General features: G+C 42.1%; 1 protein-coding gene across 1 annotated transcript; it reads left to right on the top strand.

Moving 5' to 3' along the window:
- The first annotated feature begins 14,607 nt into the window (after window positions 1–14,607).
- LOC117751683 (synapse differentiation-inducing gene protein 1-like) lies at window positions 14,608–21,304 on the top strand. Its single transcript, XM_034563635.1, has 4 exons — window positions 14,608–14,825; window positions 16,551–17,042; window positions 19,712–19,849; window positions 20,489–21,304. The coding sequence occupies exons 2-4, from the start codon at window positions 16,617–16,619 to the stop codon at window positions 20,645–20,647; spliced, it is 723 nt and encodes a 240-aa protein (XP_034419526.1). The 5' UTR covers window positions 14,608–14,825; window positions 16,551–16,616; the 3' UTR covers window positions 20,648–21,304.
- Window positions 21,305–22,806: the final 1,502 nt, after the last annotated feature.

Here is a 22,806-nt window from a genome sequence, read left to right on the forward strand (position 1 = left end):
GGGGCCACTAAAGCCTCATACTATTTATTCAGGGTCTCGCTAATGATTATTGACTTAATGTGTTTTCTCTCTGGACTTGTTCTATAAATGTTGCACTCTATTCAAAGTGTTTTACCTTTGACACTTAACAAATTAAAGAGTAAAAAAAGGGAGAATTGTCTCCACTTTCCCCAAAACGTGTAAAGATGAGGAAAGCAGAGTTTCATAAGAACAAGTTCAGAGATATATTTAGGAATCATCATCAGTTGATTGCTCTGTATATTTTTATGAAATGGATGACGTGAACGTGCGAGACATAATGCTTAAAAGACTTCAACACCCTGTTGTCTAGACTGCCAATCTGCCCCGTCCCTTGGGCATTGCTGTTGATAATGAGTCCAGCTCCAAACACACATAATGTTGGCCCGTGGATAATGAGAGGCCAACTGTCTGCCGTTGGAGTACGTAATCCTTCAGTTTTCTTTAAGCAAAACAGCACACAGCAGGGGAATTCACTCCAGTGCTGGGATTCAATATGCATTTCTTTGGTGGTAATTCATCCTCGGGTAAAGAAAGTCATTTAACTCAGATTATATTCTTCTTTATTTCTTGCAGCTATAATGACTTGTTGCCTTGCATCGACTTGGCAAAAACCCGGTGAAAAAGGATTGTCTCTGAGGCATAGCAGCAGCTCCCAAACCAAGCCTTGGTGACAGCTAATTTACTTCTATTTGAATGTGACACCCCACTGAAAGGGAGTAACACCCCAAGTCTACCAGGCTCTGTGCACACTAATGCTGAATAATTTCCAATACGATGGCTGGCTGAGAGAATGTGACAGTGAGACCATGTGTTTAAGTCGAGGAATGATGCACCAGCAAAGGCTGCTTTTTATCCATCGGCTACAAAACAAACTTGAAAAGAGGAATGTATGTAATCCGTCATGTTAAAGTAATCATCATGAAGATAAATATATCAATCTAAAATCCATTTACAAACCCAACAGCGAATGTTGACAAAATTAATTGTGGTGCATCGAAGGCCGACGGAAATTGCAAAACATATGTGGGCTAACTGATATCTTGCATAACTCAGCTCTCCATACATTGAGAGCAAACTGTGACATAGTCTGCCTCATTATAGTGTGCAGACAGAGATGATTTATCACCCAGACATCGGTGTACCTGGGGGAATTGGGCCATTGTGAGATACCCATAAGTTAACTAAATCTGCTAAGTCTAATGAACACACTCCGAAACTAATTAGGGAAAGATGTGGAACATCCCATTATGTCCCCCTGATAGCAGAGTGTGGGACACAGGGAACACAATGAGAACACGACACATTTAACACACGCTCATTTCAAACACAAGGAAGAGCTAGTGCCACAACGCCTGCAGGATACGGCACACAACGCCACAGCCGAACTCCACTAATTCCCTTTGATTATTAAACTGAGTTCATTAAGTTCTAACGATGGCCAAAGGATCCTTGTGGGAGAGCAGAGGAAGAAACTGTAGTGGAGATGGAGGCAAAAAAGAGAATTTTTCCGGAGGTGGCTTGAAAATGGCGTGAAGCCATGGTGAAATTTTTAATTAACCTTGATGATAGCGAAGGTGTGTAACAAGAGAAGGGCTGTACATGAATTTGCCAGCAGGAACATCATTGCTCAGCTGTGTCCCATGTTGGCCTTTAACAATTATGTAGTTTTAGCTTCACAATACAGACTAAATTCACTCATATCAGCACCTTGTAAATGCAGAATAGAGAGAGAATAGGCGACGCCTGAAGCTGATACAAGGGTAAATGAATTTGTGGGCAACACTGTAGACTGTGTACGTATCCACAGAGAAACATCAGCTGACATTCCTGGCTCTGAATTCCTGACAATAAGGCTGCGCACACCCATAAAGCAATCTGTGTATATCCTGTAAATATCCAATGAAGTGCTTCACAATATTCCACTTGCTGGCATACCAAACAATGAAATATCTCTTCTTGTAGTAACGGCTCCCCATTGGGTTTGGCACGGGCATATGTTTGGTCTGGACACAAAGAGGCATACTTAATAACACTCACAAAAACACATCTCTTATTGAGGTAGTTTGTGTTTGCTGTCAGAGTTAGACCGTTTGTTCCTGTGACTTGTCACTCATACTATGTTACTTGTTATTTTGTAAGATTTATGGTAATATGCAATTTGCTGCAGCTGTCATGATAATTTATGATTGATTTTGACTCTGTTATTGCTCCTCAAAGTGTACTTTAGTGGAAAGTAATGCAGATGCACATTTTCTACATTTAAGTTGGATTGAAGAGCAGATTGTCAAAATATCTGGTTTTGTGTTTTATGTGGTATTAAGCCAAGACATTGTACATCATGAAGCTGCCAAATTACATCATGGCATTTGATGTAAAGTACTCACTCATTCCAAGAACTGAAGGCTACGTGCTATGTAACAGCACAAAACGGCAAACACAGAATGCAGAAGAGGACCATTTATTGATGAGAAAGGAAACGGGTGGATGAGAAAAAGAAGAAAAACCAAAGAAAAAAGAGCCGATAGAAGAGCAGATGCTGCGGTGCTGGAGCAACCTGAGCGCTTTGCATTGATCAGCAGAACCCTCTGAAACAACACACTGCCAAGATCAAGAAAAGGGATGCAAAGCATTGCAGCAACAGAGCAGCTGCAAAGCGAGGAGGAAGTAGTAGGAGAGTGAGTAAACCCCCAGTGAGTATTCCTGATGAAGGTGAGTAACACAGAGCAAACCTGTGAGAGCCGGACTGTATCTGAACCCGCTCAACTCAACATCTCCTGTTTCCACCAAGCAGTAGGACACAGTTGGACTCCACCCCCACCTAATGGGAACCACAGTCTGCTGCTTGCACCGACACAACAATAGAACGAGTTGTTAGGTTGACGGCTTGTTTTTCTAACCCTTGTGTGTGCATGCTTTGAAGAATCCTCAATAGAAACTTGATATACTATGAAACACAACTATTTAAAATGTAGCTTGTTATGTTAATTAATACATTAAAACTAGATGCTAACATCAGCACGCTAATATGCTTTAAATGACAATGTTATGTTAATATGCTAATATTTGGTTATATGTATTCAACACAATCTGGGAATCAAATAGTTTTACAAATAGTTGGTCATAAACCAAAATATTGGACAAAGTCCGTCAGAATCATCCTCTGGGGAGCATGAATGAGTTGTTGAGATAGTTCCTTCAGGACCAGAGTGATGGGCTGCTATGATGTACAAGCTTGAAGATTTTCTCTTTCCCTCATTGCCAAGACATACGGTTAATGCAAGAACGTCCACTTTGAATTCATTTTCTTTTCATATTCTTCTTGTTCTGGCAGGACTTTATTGTTTTCCTTGAGGCAAGACCTCTGCAGCTGCTGCACCTTGTTTGCATACACCAGCCTGTAGGCAGTAGGATTGAACAGCGTATCTCCAAACAGGCATCGTTTGCTCCGATATATAGAGTTCCAGCAAGAAGAGATTCAGTGTGAATTTCATGGACGCAGAAAATAAAAACTGGACCGATGTAATAACCGGAGCAATGATTTTTACATGAATACATCGTGCACAGCGTGATAGCAATTACAATGGATCATCTGCAATAACTGCTGCATGTCCACTAAATGTGTCCCTATAAAAAGTGAACATTCTAATTAGATAAAACACTCACTATAAGAGGCAGGATACACACTTGAAGTGAGATGCGTATCATATTCTGTTATGTGTCCCTGATGGATTCATTCTTTAACTAGGCCATTGTTTGGAGTGGGCCAATATTTCAAAGGCTTTTGATTTCATATTTCGACCTAGGAACCTCAATGAGCTTGCGATATTCACTCCAGCACATGGTGCGTTAATGCCACAATCAAATCGTATCAATCTCAGATTTCAGGGCTTTTGAAACACAATCACTGTGCTGAAGTGCTGATAATTTGTTAAATGGAGCTTCAGCTTGGTTCAGCGGTGCATCCATGTATAATGATACGTTGTTCTTTGCAGCAATAGCACAAAGCGAGAGTGAGAGTGTCCATTTACTCACACCATCAGTCACACACCTCTCCGTAATGGCTGGATGAAATAGCCACAGGGCTTTAATGGAGGCCAGCAGGCTGTCTGCTAGTTGCTGTTGGTTCGCCACCCTCTGTTGCTTCCTCCAATGACCCTGGACATAAGGACATTTGACATAAGGACATGTCCTTGTGTCCCACACAGTCTACCGAAAATGCCTGGAGGAATGTATCGTGACATATGTACTTGGCACATCATAAGGACACGAAACCATTGATATCTCTTATTGCTGAGCAGCGATACATCACTGAAAAGGTCAGACGTAGAAATGCTTCTATCATTCCTTACCCACGTCAACTCTGTTTTCTCTTTGAAGGTCAGACCTCCAGGCGAAAAAGTGCAAAATTGAAGCGGCGCAGTAACTGCATGATAAAATGAAAGAAAGAAAGAAATAAAGATTGTAATCCAGCGCAATTTCTATTGACAAAAACTAGCTGCTTTGATTTAATTGCTGATTTGTACTGACAGCATATTACATTTACAATGACGGGCACAAGTGAAATATTCATCTACTTACTACTTACAACTACTTACTGTTCAGGAGATTTGTATGTCTTGTATCCCATCTATCAAGAGTTGAGAAGACTGATACCACTCTCAGAGGGAAAAGTGGTATCAATCATCTCCTGGCAAGACATTTAATAAGACTTTCCTCAAATGTTAAACCATTTGTTTTAGGTCATGACACTGGACATTCACCTGTAGCATCGTTTTATTCGTTGACTTACATCCAACCATTATTTTTACTAAAATTATCAAGAATCACCTTGCTGATCCCTGGAGTCGGTAGTGTGATTAGCACAAGTTAATTCGGTTTAACTTGACAGAAGTTTAACAGATCACATACAACTCTCCACCATCTGTGAGCGGCCAACTCACAGGGAGCAGCCAAATGTTCAGAATAATGTGATCTGAGGCTTTCCTTCTTGCAGGTGTCCCTGGAGAGTGACCATGTAGCCGCGTCCTTCAGAACAGGATAATGGGATGTGAAAGATGGTCCTGTTTGGTTTTTCGATGTTTAAAATGGAATTGGATTTGATACGCAACAGACGAAACAGAGGCATACCTTTACTGCTCCTCAGTAATGACCGCACGGGTCAGGGAGGCGTTCACAATCGTTCAATCGACCCACAAGGTCCTGAAATACGTCTGACTCCTGACCTTACCCGTGCCTCGCAGGCTTCATGAGAGGAATAAGCCCGCTGATAATGTGAGTAGACAGCTCAAAGCTGTGCAGCCACAGCTCTTCATTTATACATCACATCGTCTGGAATCTTCACTCTTGGCATGACAGAAAACCTCACACTCTCACGTCCCAGTGGAATCAGCGAAAGGGTGCAATATGATGCACAAATTGAGCGACATACCTGAATATGTCTGAATGTCTGAATATGTGGGTACGAGCACACGTCCCCCAGCTTTTACATTTCACATCCGCAGTACCTTTCGTTGTTGCCCGGTGAAACCTTACAAGCATGCTGCACAAAACTACATCTAAGATGTGCTACTTTGGACTTGAACATTGTGAGCAGTTTTGCAATTACTTGCAAGAGTTCCTCACATTTAAAAGTGGAGTGGGAAGTGGACAGGGAGAGAAGAAACAACAGAAATAATGAGCAAAAACCAGGTCACAATGCAGCCGCCACAGTTCAGAGTATCATTTGAAGAACGATGTACACAAAACTGGGTAATCACTTTCAAACTACATGCATTTTTCTAATCTTCTCTTAACTGTAGAAATTTACTTCACAACATTTCCAATACATTATGAACCTGTGACTACAGTTTTAATACCCCAGTATGTATTTTAATTCAGCTTTATTGTGCTGGTCATGTTATTATCTTTTGAGAGATGTCAGATATTGCCGGATTAGAGTCTACTGTTGATAGATAATAATCTTATTTGTCCTATTGTGGGTCTGAGATCAGGTGTTGTTTGGTTAGTGGTGCAAACACACATACTGTATAGACAGTGCAAAAATATCATATCTATAAGCGTTTGTTTTTTCACACAAAAATGATCTTTTTTTGAATCCTGTTTCACAAAAATAAACTGCAAGAAAACACTTCCAATGAAAGTGGGTCTCTTCCCTGCCCAACTGTCTCTGTGATTTTCTGTTTCGCACTTATTTGCTTATTTGCTTGGCAACCTAGTCTCAGTTAAAGGGACCTTTACATGACGCAGAGCGGCTTTAATTGTAATCTTCAGCACAGGTGTATTGCTTCAAATCTGGATGTATGCACATGCACATACACTATAAATAAAAAATCTCCAGGCATATTGAATTAGCTTTAGGCCGCTAACTCAGAAAACCCATGTTTCCTCTAGAGATTCTCTCTTTACCTCATTCCTGGTAATCATGGTTGCCTTCGGTGTCACATCGTCAACCTATTTTAAGAAACTGTCATCCCTTATATAGAGTACAAAAACAACACACCTTGTAAGAGGAAGCTACTCTGTAATGCTGATAGTTTCAGTTGTTAATGTTTAACTCATGCTAATCTCTTTATAGCACATGTAGTGTAAATACAGCACCAGGCCTGTTATGTTGGCTTACTCATTAAAATAGGTGTTTTTGTACAGAAAAAGTCAAAGTTTAGATGTACTGTACATTATTTTACCAACCAATTCATACATTTTAGTCATGTGTGGTTCTATGGATGGGTTGGTACAGTTTCTTTTAGTATTTGTATGTTTTACAAACATTAACGGTTCATAGAGGATGAATTCCAATTAAATTCAATTCACTTTATTTTGTACAGCCCAATATCACAAATTACACATTTGCCTCAGAGGGCTTTACAATCTGTACACATACAACATCCCTGTCTCGGATCAGGAAAAACCCCAAAATAACCTTTCACGGAGAAAAAAGGGAAGAAACCTTCAAGAGAGCAACAGAGGAGGATCCCTCTCCCCGGATGGACAGACGCAATAGATGTCATGTGTACAGAATGAACAGTGTTACAGAGTTACAACACATTCAGTGAATATGACAATGTATGAATGGACCTCCACAATCCATGAAACAGAAGGAGGTAGAGAGGAGTGGGGGGCGGGGCGCGTCTGCAGGGCCAACGCGGGAGGCCGGTTCACCAGGCAGGAGGCACCAGACACAGTCAGGTCCGATGGACCCAATGAGACGTGAAGTCACAATGACTCCGTGGAGGAAGCAGAGTTAGTAAGGTGCAATGGAGAGATGTCAATTCATCCATAAGTAGAGAGAGAAGAGGAGATAGGTGCTCAGTGTATCCTAAAACATCCCCCAGCAGCCTATAAGCCTATAGCAGCATATAGGCTGGACCAGGGCAAACCTGATTCAGCCCTAACTATAAACGCTATTAAAGAAGAAAGTCTTAAGTCTACTCTTAAATGAGGTGACTGTGTCTGCCATAAAAGAGGAGCTTGATAACTGAAGGCTCTACTAAGCGCAGCTACTATGATAATAATCTTTTGTGCCACGAGGTCCTTTGTGGTTTGAGTGAAATGTCTTGACAACTATTGGATGGATTGCCATTAATGTCCCATTCAAGATAAATTGCAATAACTTTGGTGATCCCTTAACTTTTCATTTAGCACCACTGTCAGCTCAACATCTTTCACCTGTGATACTTGAGGAAAAACTAAATAGAGTATGTGCAAAATGTGCAACACCAAACCAAAGTTTGATGTTGGGTGACAATATTTTCAAACCCCTGAGCGCTTTAAGTTGACCATATGTTCATGCACACACCACAGGCGGGCTATTGCTATCTGTCATAAGGTGATCTTTTATATTGACATTTCAACTATGTGCGACCAAAAATGTCATTTCCGGGTACTTTACATAGGAGTTTTGCTAGTGAGCATGTTAAACATCAACATATTAGCAGAGTTATTGTTAGCCCAATGAGGTTAGCAATTAGCTTAAATAGGTAGAGCTTTTGAAGAGCCTCGCCTGGCGGTAGACTCTTGGTGTAAGATGTGAAAACAGGATCAAATCAGACATCCGGCATAAAACAGTATAGACAAATTGATATTCTTCTCCTCTTTATTCAATTGAAGTCCTTGACATGAAGAGGTGGGGCCTTGGGTAATCCTGCTATCAATAAAAACATCAGTATCTTCCATCTGCTTTAGCTTCTAGCTTCCAGTGGAAATCTACAAGAAACGTTCTTTCTGACAGTTCACAGTGACAGTTTTCAGTAAAATAGCTTGTCCACCTCTGACTCAATGTCAAATGAGAAATAGGTCATTATGAAATTAATGAGGGATTAAACAGACCTGATTAAATCTCCATCCCAGCCATCACTCAACATAATGAGCACTTCAATAAAATATGGATATGCCAATAAAATATGTATACATTCGGCAGTCCCCAGTGTTAAACTGACTCAATTTCTGTCGATGTCCAACATCTCTTGAGTCACAGTTAGTTTGTCCTGAACCTTATGAATATGTATGTGGGTCCATAGGTCAATATTGTGTTCATGTTTTCATTGCAAAAGCATAAATGTTTTGTTTTTAATTCAGACAATAAAAAAAAGCAACATCAAGTCTGTGGTTAAGTGTGCTTATATTGCTCCAATTGAGGTTGTGGTGTTCTCATTAGGCCTACATCCTGCAGATAGCTTCAGTTTCTTTCAATGTCGAAAAAATAAAAATCGGCTGTGAAACTCCAACCTTGAACTCATAAAAAAAAGTTCACAAATACTGCATTTCCGTTAAATTATACATAGCGAGGCATCAATAATTCAGCTTAACAAGGGAAAGCAATGTCAATGTCATCAAGAATCATCCGTAGTCAGATGAGCTCATGTAGAATCTTTCATAACCATTCTCACAATGGCGACATTTTCTCACATGGTGTCACGTTGATCTAACGTCCTGTTTAATGGCTGGACATGAACTGTGTTGTTATTTTCCTATCTTACTGAGCATGGGAAGTGCTGTCATGAAATAAGAGAACATCATGACAATGTTGGGTTGAAAAATATTAGGCCCAGCTTTTCAGGAGGATCACTCTATTACAGCAGACAGCTTTCCGAGGATGGATGACCAAACTAATTTGGCAGAGCAGACCGGTCATTTAAAGAGCCTTGGACCAGAGTGCTGGAGCAGATGAACAGCTACAGAAATCGTTCTTCATCTTACATCTTGATGATTACTCTTCTCCCACGGGTTACACATGTGAGCATTGATTCTCTTGAAAGGCAGTCCAAGTCAACACATATCCTGCGTAGCAGTTGTGAGCGGCCATGGACACAGAAAACGTTGGTGTGGTAGAGCATCATAGCTGTCTGCAGTGCTTTAATTATGTCCGGATTGTTGAGCGTGGAAAGACTCCTGTGGGTCCATTCCAGGCTTTTAAAAATGATAGGCAGGAAGACTCACACAAACAAGTAGTCCTTCCTGACCTTTTGGCACCCACAGGAATCCCAGGGTCTCCTGTATTGTTTATTAGGCACAACATCAGCAACTGTGGCAGTGTGCACTAAAATAGCTTTTCAAATAAGCGCACAAACGGCAACCTGCCAAGACTCAGATAATAAACCCACCTGAAATTACAGCTCAGAGAAGAACATTGAAAAGGAACATTAGGAAACGTGTGGATATTGATTCAAATCAGAGGGGGGAGCAGATTAGGAGTTTTACGGTGCATACATAATGCATGAAACAAAATAATTAGTTTTTGTTTCAGCAGAATATGGCTTTCAAACGTATTAAACTGCAGAAGATTTATTTATGCAATCTACCACAATCATTCCATCAGCATTTTAGTTGTATTATTCAAGTACAAAAGGATTTTGTGCACGACAAAAACTGATAAAGAATTTCTGGACCAGGCTTATTTTCACAACAGCTGAATGCACAATACATTGGCTTTTGTAAATAAACCACAATCTTCGTGCCAGCACTGCAATATAGGGCTGGGGAGCTTAGCCAGTTAAGATGACGGTTAGGACAAGGCAATCTATATTTAAACTTTAAACACAGGCTGGGAGCAACGCTTCCACGATAACGTCATGGATCAGGAAGGTGTTATCTGCAGTAATCGCTGTATGAGTGCAGCGGTGGCCATTAGTATCCAAGTGGGACACAACAGAGAGACTTGTGTGCGCTAAAATGCAAAAGTTGTCGGCTATGTCAAAGAGAAGCTCAGGTAACAACACACACTTCACTCTGCTCAGGTATAAATGACTCCACTATATCTTTACATAGCAAATAGTTGTTTGCTCCTACATTAATGCTCTGAATTTTGAGTCTAGCACCTTTATTGAGTTTAAGTCCCATATTCACATTATGAGCTCTGTTTTGGTGAACATGCTCCACTATGTTTGGTGCATAGAGTGGGTTTTATAGCTTTTCTGCTGGAAACACGAGAATTACCGAAACAATTAGCTGAAAGATGCTAAAACTCTAACTACTACTGAGGGTAACTGCAAAGCAAAAACTCGTTATGGGTTTGTCACTATGTGACTCCTTTCACGTTACATGTAGTAATTTAATTCATTGTAATTATACAAATATTGATTATGGGCACTTTAATAAACCGTGGAAACTATTTGTAAAGTCAAAGAGGCTCTGTTTATGTGTGTGAGTCAGACGTTTCAAGGCGACTATAGGTTACCAGTGACAGGTGCAGACTCCAGGTTACTGACATGATGCAAAGAGACAGGGTGATGAAGTCCCTCAGCGAGCTCCCCTGCTTAACCTGAAGCAGCTCCTATATGATTACCTATTTATAAGCCTTCCACAGCAGTCCCACAACCACAGACTGAAGGGGAAACCTGCCTTCGTCTGTGCTCGGTTTTGATGAAAATATTGAAAGCATAACGCTCTTCTGTTTAATAGATGCTTTAATAGGTTTAATGGAAAATCTTAAAGCAGCGAGCTCTGACATATGCAGGCTGGTCCCATGATACATCAGGGATGGTAGCTCTGGTAGAGTTGGGCACATTTAACTGTTAGTTCTTTTTTTTGGACTGATGGGATAGACTGTGACTAAAACCATGCACTGTCGGACCTGGCATATCTGCATACAGATTAATGTGTGTTCATTAGCACTATTAATGTTTCAAATGGTAATCATCTGAGGTATTATTTATTTAAAAGATCGTCAATCCCCTTAAAGAGGGACACAGTGTCAAATCAATATCACAAACAATGTACACAGCTAGTATCTTTTTTTTCTTTCTTTTTACAGCTAGAACTACTGGCACAGCATTTCACATTAGAGGAAATCCATCATATTAATGATCCCAAGGCCGATTCATTATTCACAGAGAAGCTGCTCGGCTGTCCAAATAAATTATCATTGGTGTTCCATTAATGGAAGTTTTCAAATCTCGCCACGGAGGGTGCCATTAATCTGCACACAGCGTTTCTCTAGAGTGGAACGATGTGTGATGATGAGAAGCTCCCCGCTGTTCACTTTCCTTCTGGAGGAGGAAGCCCAATTATGATTGACGCTAACTACTGCAACTCCAGACCGGATCAACTTTTCCATGCACTGCTAAAGGGATATGTGTTTATAGGAGAGGGGTAGAGCTACAAAGTGGTGCTTGTGTCTGAGACTCCCATTAGCTTTCAGCTAATTCGACACATATTGCATTTGTGTGTTAGATAATCGCAAAGCCAAAAAGCCTCTGCCGGTCCCTCGGGACTCCCCCGCACATCCATCCCCCTGCACTGGCACACGGACGTGGGCCAACTTCTAGACACATACTGTTATTATTCTGATTGGACATTTGTGGAAGAACCTTGAAAAGTCACATACTGTGCAACTTTCTAACACTTTAATGGAATTGCTTCCCATAATGTTGGCATTCACCGACTATTATGTTTTTCATTATGACAACCTACTGTGGGAGTCAAACTCCCTTTCATTTTCTCTGGATGTAAGAAGGCAATAAATCAATTACCCTCAATGCTATACAGATCGGCCGGTTTTACTATCAGACCTTAACAAATAATGAAAGTGAAATTCTGTAATATGGCTCTTGTTTATGGTGAAAAAGGTGAGCATTTTAAAAGAGCTTTTGTTGTGTTTGTTGGCTATTAAGCTCAATTTGCTCCATAGAAATATTCACAGCCTTAAGGCGTTCAGCTGGATCTGTTATTTATTTCCCCACTTGCCTGCTATCTTATTAATCACCAACTCTAATTTACATATTTCCCTTCTGCCCACAACAGGAAATGACGCTATCATTGTACAGTCAGGTGCTGAATGTGAGGCAGTATTTAGCGGTGGCTATTTTTGTTCAGTTCCAGGCTTGCAGTATTCTTCCAGGTCTGCAAGTAGCTCCAGCTTCTTCTTCTTCTTCTGCCAACCCTCCTCCTTGCACCTGAACTGAGCACCGCAGGGAGTGAAGTCCCACTGTTTTCTACAAACTGACCTCTTTGGCCAAAAGGATGCAACACTTGATGTCTGTAAGGTGTATCTTGTTAAAAATAACCACAAATATATGGATTGGTTGACTGATGGGTTGTGCTGTATATACAGAAATATGTCTAAACTGTGCTGCAAATGGGAATTTCCAAGTATCCAGACAGATTTAATTGTGCATTTTTGCTTTTTTTATCAGTCCCATAGACTGTTTCAGCGGTCAGAGGTGTTCTATTGGCATACGCCTCGGTACAATGTTTGATGCACACAGCGGCCATCTGGGATAAGCTGCTTAAATCTCCTCTTTCTCTGCAAAAGCCGGCTAGGCCAGATCAAATTAAGTGGTTTGATACTTTCTCTGCCAATCGGATTAGGGTGATTAATTCCCAAAAGTGTTTAAATGATTAAAGATGGTTAATGGGCATTAGGGAAGTTCATGGTGTCAGGAGTTGGCTGCGATATCAAACAGGGGTGGAGGGAAGTCAATAAGAGGTAACAGTAAAAAAGTATGCTGTCAATCAACTGCACTATGAATACCTGTATTTGCAATCCTAATAATCTTTTTGTTTCTTGAAATTACAAGACTCTGGCGACAAAATACTTGACAAAGTGTGCATCTGCTGTGTAGTGACACAGTGCCTAAATATAGAGTAGAAAATGGAGCAGAAGAAAGGGGCACAGTGAGGGCCATAAATATTCACGGTTCATACAGAAGGCTGGCAAAAGCCTGGTCCAAGGAGAAATGTTCCCTTTTCACGAATTATGCCTAATGTGGCACCACTGAGTTTCATCTTCATGATGCTTCATTCTAGATTAGGGTGTGTTGCAGATGTTCCTGTGGCATTTTCACACAGATCTTCATTAGAAAATGTTACTCTGAATGCTGCTGCTGCTGCAGCTGATGGAGAGAGAGAAACACAGAAGAATAATGGATAAAGGGTGCCAGATTCTGGTCCCTTCTTCTAATATACTCATCTCCGGAGGGAGAGGTATCCATCACGGAGACTGCCGGGCTGTTATGCCACGTCGCCTCGCGCATGTGAACACAAGGTGACTCTGGGAGAGACGCAGCGTGTGTGTGCCCAGTCTTATAAATGCAGCCCCATGTTTCCCCCATAAAGTGTCCATCAGCACCTTTATGCATCTCCCAGTGAAAGTGACAGAGCCTTGGCTTGCACATTATTAACTCCAGACATTTTTATGAGCCTGTGGAACAGAGTGCTCCTTCTGAATAAGATATGTGTCCAGTGTTCATTGGCTATATATCAGTCTTTTAGTTTTTAGCATTTCAGCCTGTTTTTAGTGTGTTTCCATGATTCCAACCCCCGGACGGTGTCCCTGTAAATACTGTAGTTATGTCATTCTACAGTTGGATCCAAATTAATTAGTCTTAGTTTTGCTGTGTGGATCTATTATATCACCCATTTGCTTGCATGGGAAATCGATTCTAATGTTATGTAAACAGTGTTTACAATGATAAACGGTGCCATGGAATCATCGGCAGCTTAGTAGAGTGGGGTTAAAGTCTCTCCCAAATTGACAGGCTCATGATAAATGCATGGGATTTGTCTAAAATATTAATAAAATATAAGTGTGCAATGAATTTAATAGTGGCTTACTCCTGAACCATTCAGAGCCCATTCAGAGACATCGGCAAGGAAGTTAAAATGACAATTAAAAAAAATAAAAATAAGAATAGAATCTGAAATTATACCACGAAGGGGAATCCTGAAATTCATGCATCAGAAAAGGAGCTTCATAAAAAATGTTCTGCAGATTTTGTGTTGTGTTTCCTTTTTGGGGGCGTTCTCAGTTGGGAATAATAACACTTAATAACACTCATCTTACAAAGTTGTGCAAGCAATGCAATGATTCAAGAACACACACATGCTGGCTCATGTGATCTGAAGTATATTTCTGCGGGCTAACAACCTGTTTCCAAATGACTCTCTGCTCATGCAAGGCGGCTAAACAGCACCTCCGGGGGAGGACGCCCAGGCAAGGTGTTACAGTAAGGAAATGTCAAATCCGTGGTCGCTATTAGAGTTTGCAGCGCGCCTCAAGCAGCCAATCAGTTGGCTGGAATCAGCTCAGCCTCTGCCGGAGTTGTTTTGGTGCCTGCTCAGTGTGATACTGTGCGTAAAATCTACCTGTCAGACGCAGCAGCGGAGCCGTGGCAGGCAGCGCTCAGCGAGCAAAGTCCATTCTCACACACGCGGAATAAACTTCCTTTTAATCAGATGGCATGTGTTGCGCTGCAATGGCAGGATCCCAGAACTGAGGATGTGAAGTAGAAAGGTGCGTCCGTCCGTCTCGACTCAGTTGCGCCGCGGAACGATGCTGAGCAAAGCTGCGGGAGGATTTTCCACTACAGGTAAGATGGTTTTCGGAGACGTTTAGCTACTAGTATCCACAAGATGTTCTTCGCACTTATTGCAGGGTAGATATGAGATCTCGCTGTAATACAAACGGGCAAAACAGTGAAGAAATATGAATATTCCCCTCATGATCAGCTATATGAAATTTGTAAGTACTTCGAATTTTATGAGGTTTATGAGATGTGATCTCATCAAAATTATGAAAATTGGGATTTTGTGTGTGTGGGGGGGGGGGGGCGGGGTGAGTGTGTGTGTGTGTGTGTGTGTGTGTGTGTGTGTGTGTGTGTGAGAGAGAGAGTGACACATATGAATAAACTGTGATAAAAAGAGAAGGCAGAGAGAGTATAGCTCATGGTCATTAATAATTGTGGAGTCCAAGCACACACTCACATGTTCACATCTTCATGGTGTGAGATGAATTATTTGTGGATGTGGGATGTGGTTTGTGTTGTCTAATGTAGTGTGTAATGGAATTCCCTGTTATCTGGAGAGTGGCTCAGCTTCAGCAGCATGTGAGAATAGAGACCGCGTCTTTGGTGTGTGTGCTCAGATTCAGCCACTGGCCCACATTATTCACGCTCCTCCACGCCGAACAGCTCTGGAACCTCCTGTGAGTGCGTGAGCTTTTGTTCTCCAGGGGTCACAGAGGCCAGAGGTCTGCTTTGTGGGCCAGGAAGTCGTTGTCGAATAATATATGCAAACTAATGCAATACTCATTATAATAAACATCACCTTTCAAGGGTTCCTATTTTATAGTTTTTGTTTAGACTCTGTCAGAGGCATTGATATAAGTCTTGAGGCTAAAGGTGCACTCGATGGCATTTCATTTCTGGGTGTTAGTTTTATTTTGCCACGTCCAGGTTGTTTGTGTTCAGGTCTGTGCAACTCAATCGCCTCCCAAACCTCATAAATCAAGCCCTCTTTTTTCTAATATGTGAAAAGCCTCTGCTTTCTTGTGTATTTCCACGCTGTGGCTCATTTCTCACCACAGCACTTTCAACAACAAAAAAATCGCAAAATGGCTCTCTATATTACCGAAATATGAGGCAGTCGCCTCTGTGGCTTTTATCATATTTCATCATAACATATAGGATGAAAGATGACTTTGATGGATGAAGTCTTTGTTGACCTAAAGGATCTGACCGTTGGTGCTGGATTTGTGAAACAATCTTTTTGTGACACAAATCTGGACATGCTTAGATCCCACAGCCTCTCATTGGCTGATGTGTTGCCTTAGTGACGGCCTCTCCTGGCAGTGTGTTGTTGTTATTTTTTTAACGTAAACACACATTTTCTACTGATCTTCCACTCATTTAAACACATTCAGGAGGACTCAACAAAATGCCAGTTCAGACAGTCAAAGTAATCAGTATGCAATGGAAAGTACAGCCCGCCACACTTTCCCATGATTATATATAGGCAGCATGAGATGTATACTTCCATGACATGTGGAAGATATTTGTTCCCCTAAATGTTTGTATCTGAGGGTGTGAGATGCAACAGTTGAACATACAGCAGATGGTGATTGTATGGCCCAGACTGGTGAGCGCTTGTGAGAGGAATGCTTCCCAAGCAAGATGAAATCTTTCCTGCACTGAATTCATGTTCTAAATTATTGCATTACTAAACACCTAATGTGGGGACTGATGGTTTAATTGTCGTTTATATCTTCTACATTTCTTATGAATCATATTTAATTGTAATTCTACTTGTTTCTCCAGCGACCAGATCGGCAAATCTTTTTGGGACTTCATCCTCTGGTCCACTAGAAGTTTGAAGCGGCCATCATGGAGAGCCTCAGTGAGCTCCAGAACCCCCTGCTAGACAAAACCAGCCGACAAGTGGGGCACAGCGATTACCAGGGTTACCAGTGTGACTACCCAGGCCAGCCTTACCAGGACAGCCTCATTGGCTACTACTACACTGGGACTAATGGTGAGCATAAGACTCAACAGTTCCTGGATGCCAAATCCCTGCATCTGGCTGTGGAGGCCTTCTACAGACCAAACTTCATCCTGTACAAAGACGACGTGAGCCTCCACAGCAAGGACTCCAAGAGTGAGAGCTTTGAGACCACTTTCACAGAGAGTAAGGACATGGTGTTGGATGGAGTTTCCACAGAAAACCCTCTGGACAGCATACATGGAGAGAAGGATGCAAAGATCCAGACAGTGTCGTACGAAGTGGAGGAGGAGCAGGGTCCTGAGTATGAGGTCAGAGGGCAAATACATGTTCTGCATACGTGGCACTTTGCATTGCTTTAATGGTATTTTATTTAGAGGAGGTTCCTGATATATATACTGGGTTTCTACAAGCCATATCTATTTTAATTGTAAACCTAATACATGATTTTACAAGTTTCTCAGCCCGGATACAAGCTACATGGGAATAATAACTGTAACTACACCGCTTAAAGAGCAAATGAATGAAAGTAAGAACCATTTGGCCAAGTTTTGAGTTTTGAAATTAAAGACGTTAACACTTATTCGTAGTGTAACTGTCTGGGCCATCTTTTAGCAGAAAGTGAGCCGTGGTGTGAATAGTGATGCTTATTATTTCGTTTACCGTTCTAATAGACTGCCAGTGGGATTCACGCTCATTTCTCTTCTCTGAATTGTCAATTTGCTCGAGTCTTTCAAATTTAGTGCAGGATAATTGTACACTTTCTTTTAATAATTCCATTCTAAGAAAATGACACATCTTAGTTTATCTTTCCAAGCTATTGCTCTTTTAGAACTTCGCTCTCCAAAGAAAAGCGTGACAGCAAAAGAGGAAAGTCTTTTCAGAAGTGGTAAAAATCTAATTTCATCCAGGGACACAAGTACCCGGGGCTCTGAGCTGGTGGAGGAAGAAGTATCACCCGAACTGGGCTGATGATCGAGCTAGCTCTTTTCACTCGGCAGCCTGGCAGATAGATAGAGACACAGCAGCGCCTGCCATTAACGCCATAAGTAATGTTGTGCTGTGAGGGTATTAGGCGGGACTCCTCTGCTGATGCTTGGCTGTTGGAGCAGGTGAGCCTGCAGCTAAAGTTATTCCATGTCCAATTCAAAAGAGAAAATGAATCTGATGAACAGTGCTCAGATGGAAGTTGGGCTTCCAGCTGGAATATGAGACTTTTTGCTCAGCACCTGCGTTTCTGCACGTCTGTGTGTGCGTGTGTGTGTGTGCATGTATGTGCGTGTGTGCTTCTGTGCTCGGATCCGTGTGAATCATTAAAAAACACACACAAACAGTGCCAGATGTGTGTTGATGCATAGAAGTCCAATCAAACCTTCAGAGGACTGAGACTAAAAATAATACATGCCACAATTACAGGATGTAGTCTGCATACTAGAAAAAATATACGGCTAGTTAGCAGATGTTTGACATCTGTGTGACAGTGAAACATATAGAATGCAGGTAGTAAAGTAACAAGAGCGTGTGGGTGATGCCACTGTGGGTCTGTGGAGCCGAATGTCCCCTCCAGACTCTAACGAGGCCTCAGAGAACACAGTGACAGGGTTGTTAAAGGCACTGTGCCTCTGCGGAGCCCCATCAGTTATACTGGCATCAGACCAGACTGGGAGTGTGTCCCCAGCCGGCCGGACTCGGTGTCAGACAGGCTGTCAGTATAGACTGAATGCACCGGTCACTCAGACCTGTTATCAGGTCTTGCTACAATGATAAAAGGGAGATTACTGCTGTTTGTACCCACCAGTTTGTTCATGTGATGTCGGATTATGTTATGACCAGCTGCTGTTTTGATGGGTCACATCCGGCTGTCCAGGTGGACAGTGTTCATAAAGCAGATAACAGGGAGCTACGTAATCTTCTCTTGGCAAAGGTAGTTGAAACTGCAATCCTCCACTTCCCTCCAGCGTCTAAGGTTTCGAAACGGAAACGTCCTGAAAATAGCACAAACAATTACATTAGATTCTGCAGTTTGGTAAATGTAGATAAGATTAGAAGCTAAGAAAGAAAATTCTGCACAACGTGCTTAAAAACTTGGTCGTCAGCGCTCAAGCAATCCTTTCTTCTCTGCCCGTCTCCCTGACTGTTCTTTAATTACCTCTAAAATGTCTGGTTCAGATCCTGCCTTACATATTGATTTCCATTTTGTGCCTTCCTTTTTCCCCACTTTGATTGATCCCTGCAGGCTGCAAGACGAACAAATAAAACCCACTCCTTATGGGGGCTATTTATTTAGACAAACATCCACTACGTCTCTGGGACAGCCGAGAGGAGGACGACAACGTCTTCTTAAAGGTCACCCACGCAGTCGCATTGCCATCCTCGCTGCAGACGCCGTGTGCCAATGTAGTCTGAGTGGATTCCCAATCTCTCATTTATTAACCCACTCAGCCCTTGTGGCCCTGAGTATGGAGACACAGTATTGAGAACCGGTTGGACACCTGCTGCCTTATAGGATGCCGGGTGCATTGAGGAGAGATGGCGGAGGTCTCTCACGCCGTAGAAGCAATTTAGCACATAAATGACACGGCGTTCTTGCTGTTTCCCCTGTCACCTCGTGATGATGGAACAATCCGTTAATCCTGTGTTATCTGTCAACCCGCTCATGGGTGTTGACAGAGGCACCAAATCCTGTCTGGCTGGCTGAGCACATCATGTCCTGCGTGGTGGTGGAACAAGGGCAGACACACTGGCCTTGGGGGGGTGCGAGTTGTTACCACTTTTAACATGTTTAAAGTACACCTGACTATCATCACATGTCACCCTTACCCCAGTGTTGTTTAGGAGTCAGTCTCAAGATCCCTGCGCTCACTTTTCATCAATGTGTTGGTTGTCTCACAAATTGTGCTGAGGAGTACAAGCAGTCATGTAAAAAGTGCATCATCCTGTCCTTTTCTGACATTGAATTATTCAAACCTCTGTCTTCCAGAGTGACAGCTCCAGTGACAGTGAGAGCGAGGACAACTTCTTTGTGCTGCCCCCCCGGGATTACCTGGGCCTAGCCATCTTCTCCATGCTCTGCTGCTTCTGGCCCTTGGGCATCGTTGCCTTTTACTACTCTCACAAGGTAAAGGCCCAGAGACCTCAAGTCCGTCATTAACTCTGATTACACTGCATTCTATTTAAGGTCAGCGAGCACAAGCACTCAGACAAGTGCTACCGCAGCCCATTGTCCTGCCTGTGACCCTCCTCGCAGTTGTTTCAGATGATTGACTACGTAAATTCAGCAAGTTCGGACCACTTGTCACGCTTCTGTATTCACTTTAGGACACCATTAACATTGAGCTTTTGGTCTGCAGTATGTATGTGTGAGCAGTGCACTTTTATGACATCATGTTAAGTGGGAGCGTCCATAGCTGAGACCCGAGTCTCCTGGTCCAAAAAGATAAGTCTCACATCCTGCATCCTCAAACAAAGCACAGCATATCTCAATGGTTTGGCGACATTTTACACAATAATTGCAGAGACAATTATACTGGACAGAAAATAATGCAGCAGTAGAATAAATCACAGTTTTTGATAGGAAACCAAAACACCCAAATAACACATTTGTCACTGTCAGATGGATAATGACTTAATTGCCATGGTAACTAATGGCTCCCAAAGAACATTTCTTGTTTTCTCTCTTTTGACTGTGGCTTAACGCCTACTCATACACTCTGTGCTGATGAGTAAGCTCATTTCACTCTCTGCTTTGCTTTGTCAGACAGGCAAGGCCATCTCTAAGGGAGACTTCTCCAGAGCAGGAATGAGCTCCAGAAGAGCCCTCTTCCTGGCGGCTCTTTCCATCACCATTGGAACAGGGATGTATGTGGGGGTGGTTGTGGCCCTCATAGCCTACCTGTCCAAGCCTGGACACGTATAGCACCGGGACCAGCTGGTTTGGGGGAAGATAGAGAGAGAGAGGAATCCAGATGGGAGGCAGGGAAAAGACGAGGCTGGATACCTCTCCTGGAGGCGCGTGTTTGTGCTGCTGCCTGGCTGTCTGCAGAAAAAAAAGAGTCTCTGTGAAGAGAAAAGACTAAATCAGAAAGACAGGGAAAAGAGGAAAACAACGAGATGTGTGGATGGAGTATTACATGGACTCATTATTTCTGGGATACAACACTCCCACCAAGGTATTCCACCACCTCAAGCAGAGAGGGATGACTACTCTTCCACAAAGACTGTGCTGTACTAATATGTTGAAACATAACAGTAACTACCTACCGTTTACCACATTAGTCGTTTACAGCTGTTTTATTTTACCGTTATAGTAGCTGTAATCTCTGCAGATACTATTGCAGATTGTATATTGTCCACTTCGTAAATTAATTTCTTGGAAAAACATTCAGCCAGTGGGCTTTTTTTGTGATTGTTTCCTCAAGGAATGTACCAGAAAAGTATCCTGTTAGTAAACAGAGAGAAGTTGACCCTAAATACAAAGAGAAGAATGTACACAAAGTTGCTGAGCAGTGGACAAAAGAGATATTTGTGTTTATTGTGTACTGTCAATTAGGTCAATAAATACATTTGGCATGAATAATGAACCATCACATGCTATGTCTCTCATCTCTTATTGTTTCTTATTGTGCAAGCAGGAGTTCTTCTACTTTAGGCGATACGTAAGGAATAATTATACTAATAACTACACAGTAACCATTTGATTTTAAGAAACAATATTGCAGCAACATCTATTTTCATGTAATTAATTGTGTCAGATAGCATCCAGTTTATTATCCATACAGTGACTCTGCTGTAACTGCCATGGCTCTTCACCGTCTTCTGCATCACTCATTGTTTAGCCGCAACTTTATCTGCCACAGTGTGTGTGACTGTCAGCAACAATGCCTGCTCTCTGAAGTCAGGATGTCAAAGCAAAAGGAGAGCAGCACTTTATTCCCCCTTCTGGACTTGGAACAGACCACCATGCACATCCTGTTCTCTCGCCATCCCATCAGAACATGGGCCTCCAGAGCCATAGTGTCCTCAACACAGACAGCATCGGCCACATACTGAGCTCAAGACGCAGAGGAGAACATATTGAATACACCTATATACCCGATTATTCACCACCAGAATAAGTGATGCAGATGGCAAGGTAAGCAAGTTTCACAGGAAAGCCTGCACAGCCTGACCTCTCTTATGTTTGTCTGCCTCCTCTTTTGCAGCTTCTCTTCAAGCAAGTCTATAATGCATGAAATGTGGCTCGATGGGATGGACGGGGGCGAAAGTGATGCTCTCATCAATGGGAGCTGTATTGGGTGCTGAAGTGGGCTCACTCTGTGAGCGAGGGCAGCGCTGCATGTGTTTTCTCTCCCACAATAGAAAGGGAGTTTCACCCACGTCTGTTCGCCCACACACACACACACACACACACACACACACACACACACACACACACACACACACACACACACACACAGCCTTTAACATCCATAGCTAGCTCAGACCACCAGAAGCAAACTCATTAGTCATCCACCCCCATGTGAATAAAAACTTTCCAAGAGGAAGCAGCAGGTTGAATCTGAACACTATGTATGTCAGTACACTTTTAGTGTTTTAAAGGAATTATAAGCCCGTACTGTGTTTCTAAATATAACCCTTGTATCCAAAATTAACCAACAGTCTGATTTTTGTCGGAGTTATACCCCGACCTGTCACATCGAGCAGATGACAAAAAGAAAGAGAGAAAATAAATTGGTCTCGCACAGAGGTGAGAAACATGATGAATGGGCTGAAACAAAATGGAAAGAATCTGAATGGCAGTGAAAAGACAAAAAGATATAAGAGCTGAGTTCTACAATAATAAGGACATGACAGTCTTGAGTGTTCATGCGACTGAAAGCCTTTTTCAGATTCTTATCATTGTTTTGATTTAATACCCATCACCACTCTCTGCTCGTAAACAACAGGCATACAAGCAATACTGTATCTTCGATTTGTGCAATGCCTCTCTGCAAAAGAGGATGGATTTGAAGCTGAGAATGTGGATATTGTATCTTTTTGTTTTATTAACATTTATTAGAAACAAATCCTGTGAAA

Source organism: Cyclopterus lumpus, chromosome 22 (genome assembly GCF_009769545.1).
Source record: "Cyclopterus lumpus isolate fCycLum1 chromosome 22, fCycLum1.pri, whole genome shotgun sequence".
In the NCBI taxonomy this organism is placed as follows: Eukaryota; Metazoa; Chordata; class Actinopteri; order Perciformes; family Cyclopteridae; genus Cyclopterus; species Cyclopterus lumpus.

What these genes read in the sequence shown, in the direction of transcription:
- LOC117751683 (XM_034563635.1), top strand. Translation starts at nt 16,617, where the DNA reads ATGGAGAGCCTCAGTGAGCTCCAGAACCCCCTGCTAGACAAAACCAGC. An exon ending in AGCAGGGTCCTGAGTATGAG is followed by an intron (nt 17,043 to 19,711) that starts GTCAGAGGGCAA and finishes TCTGTCTTCCAG; the next exon opens with AGTGACAGCTCCAGTGACAG. An exon ending in CCTTTTACTACTCTCACAAG is followed by an intron (nt 19,850 to 20,488) that starts GTAAAGGCCCAG and finishes TTGCTTTGTCAG; the next exon opens with ACAGGCAAGGCCATCTCTAA.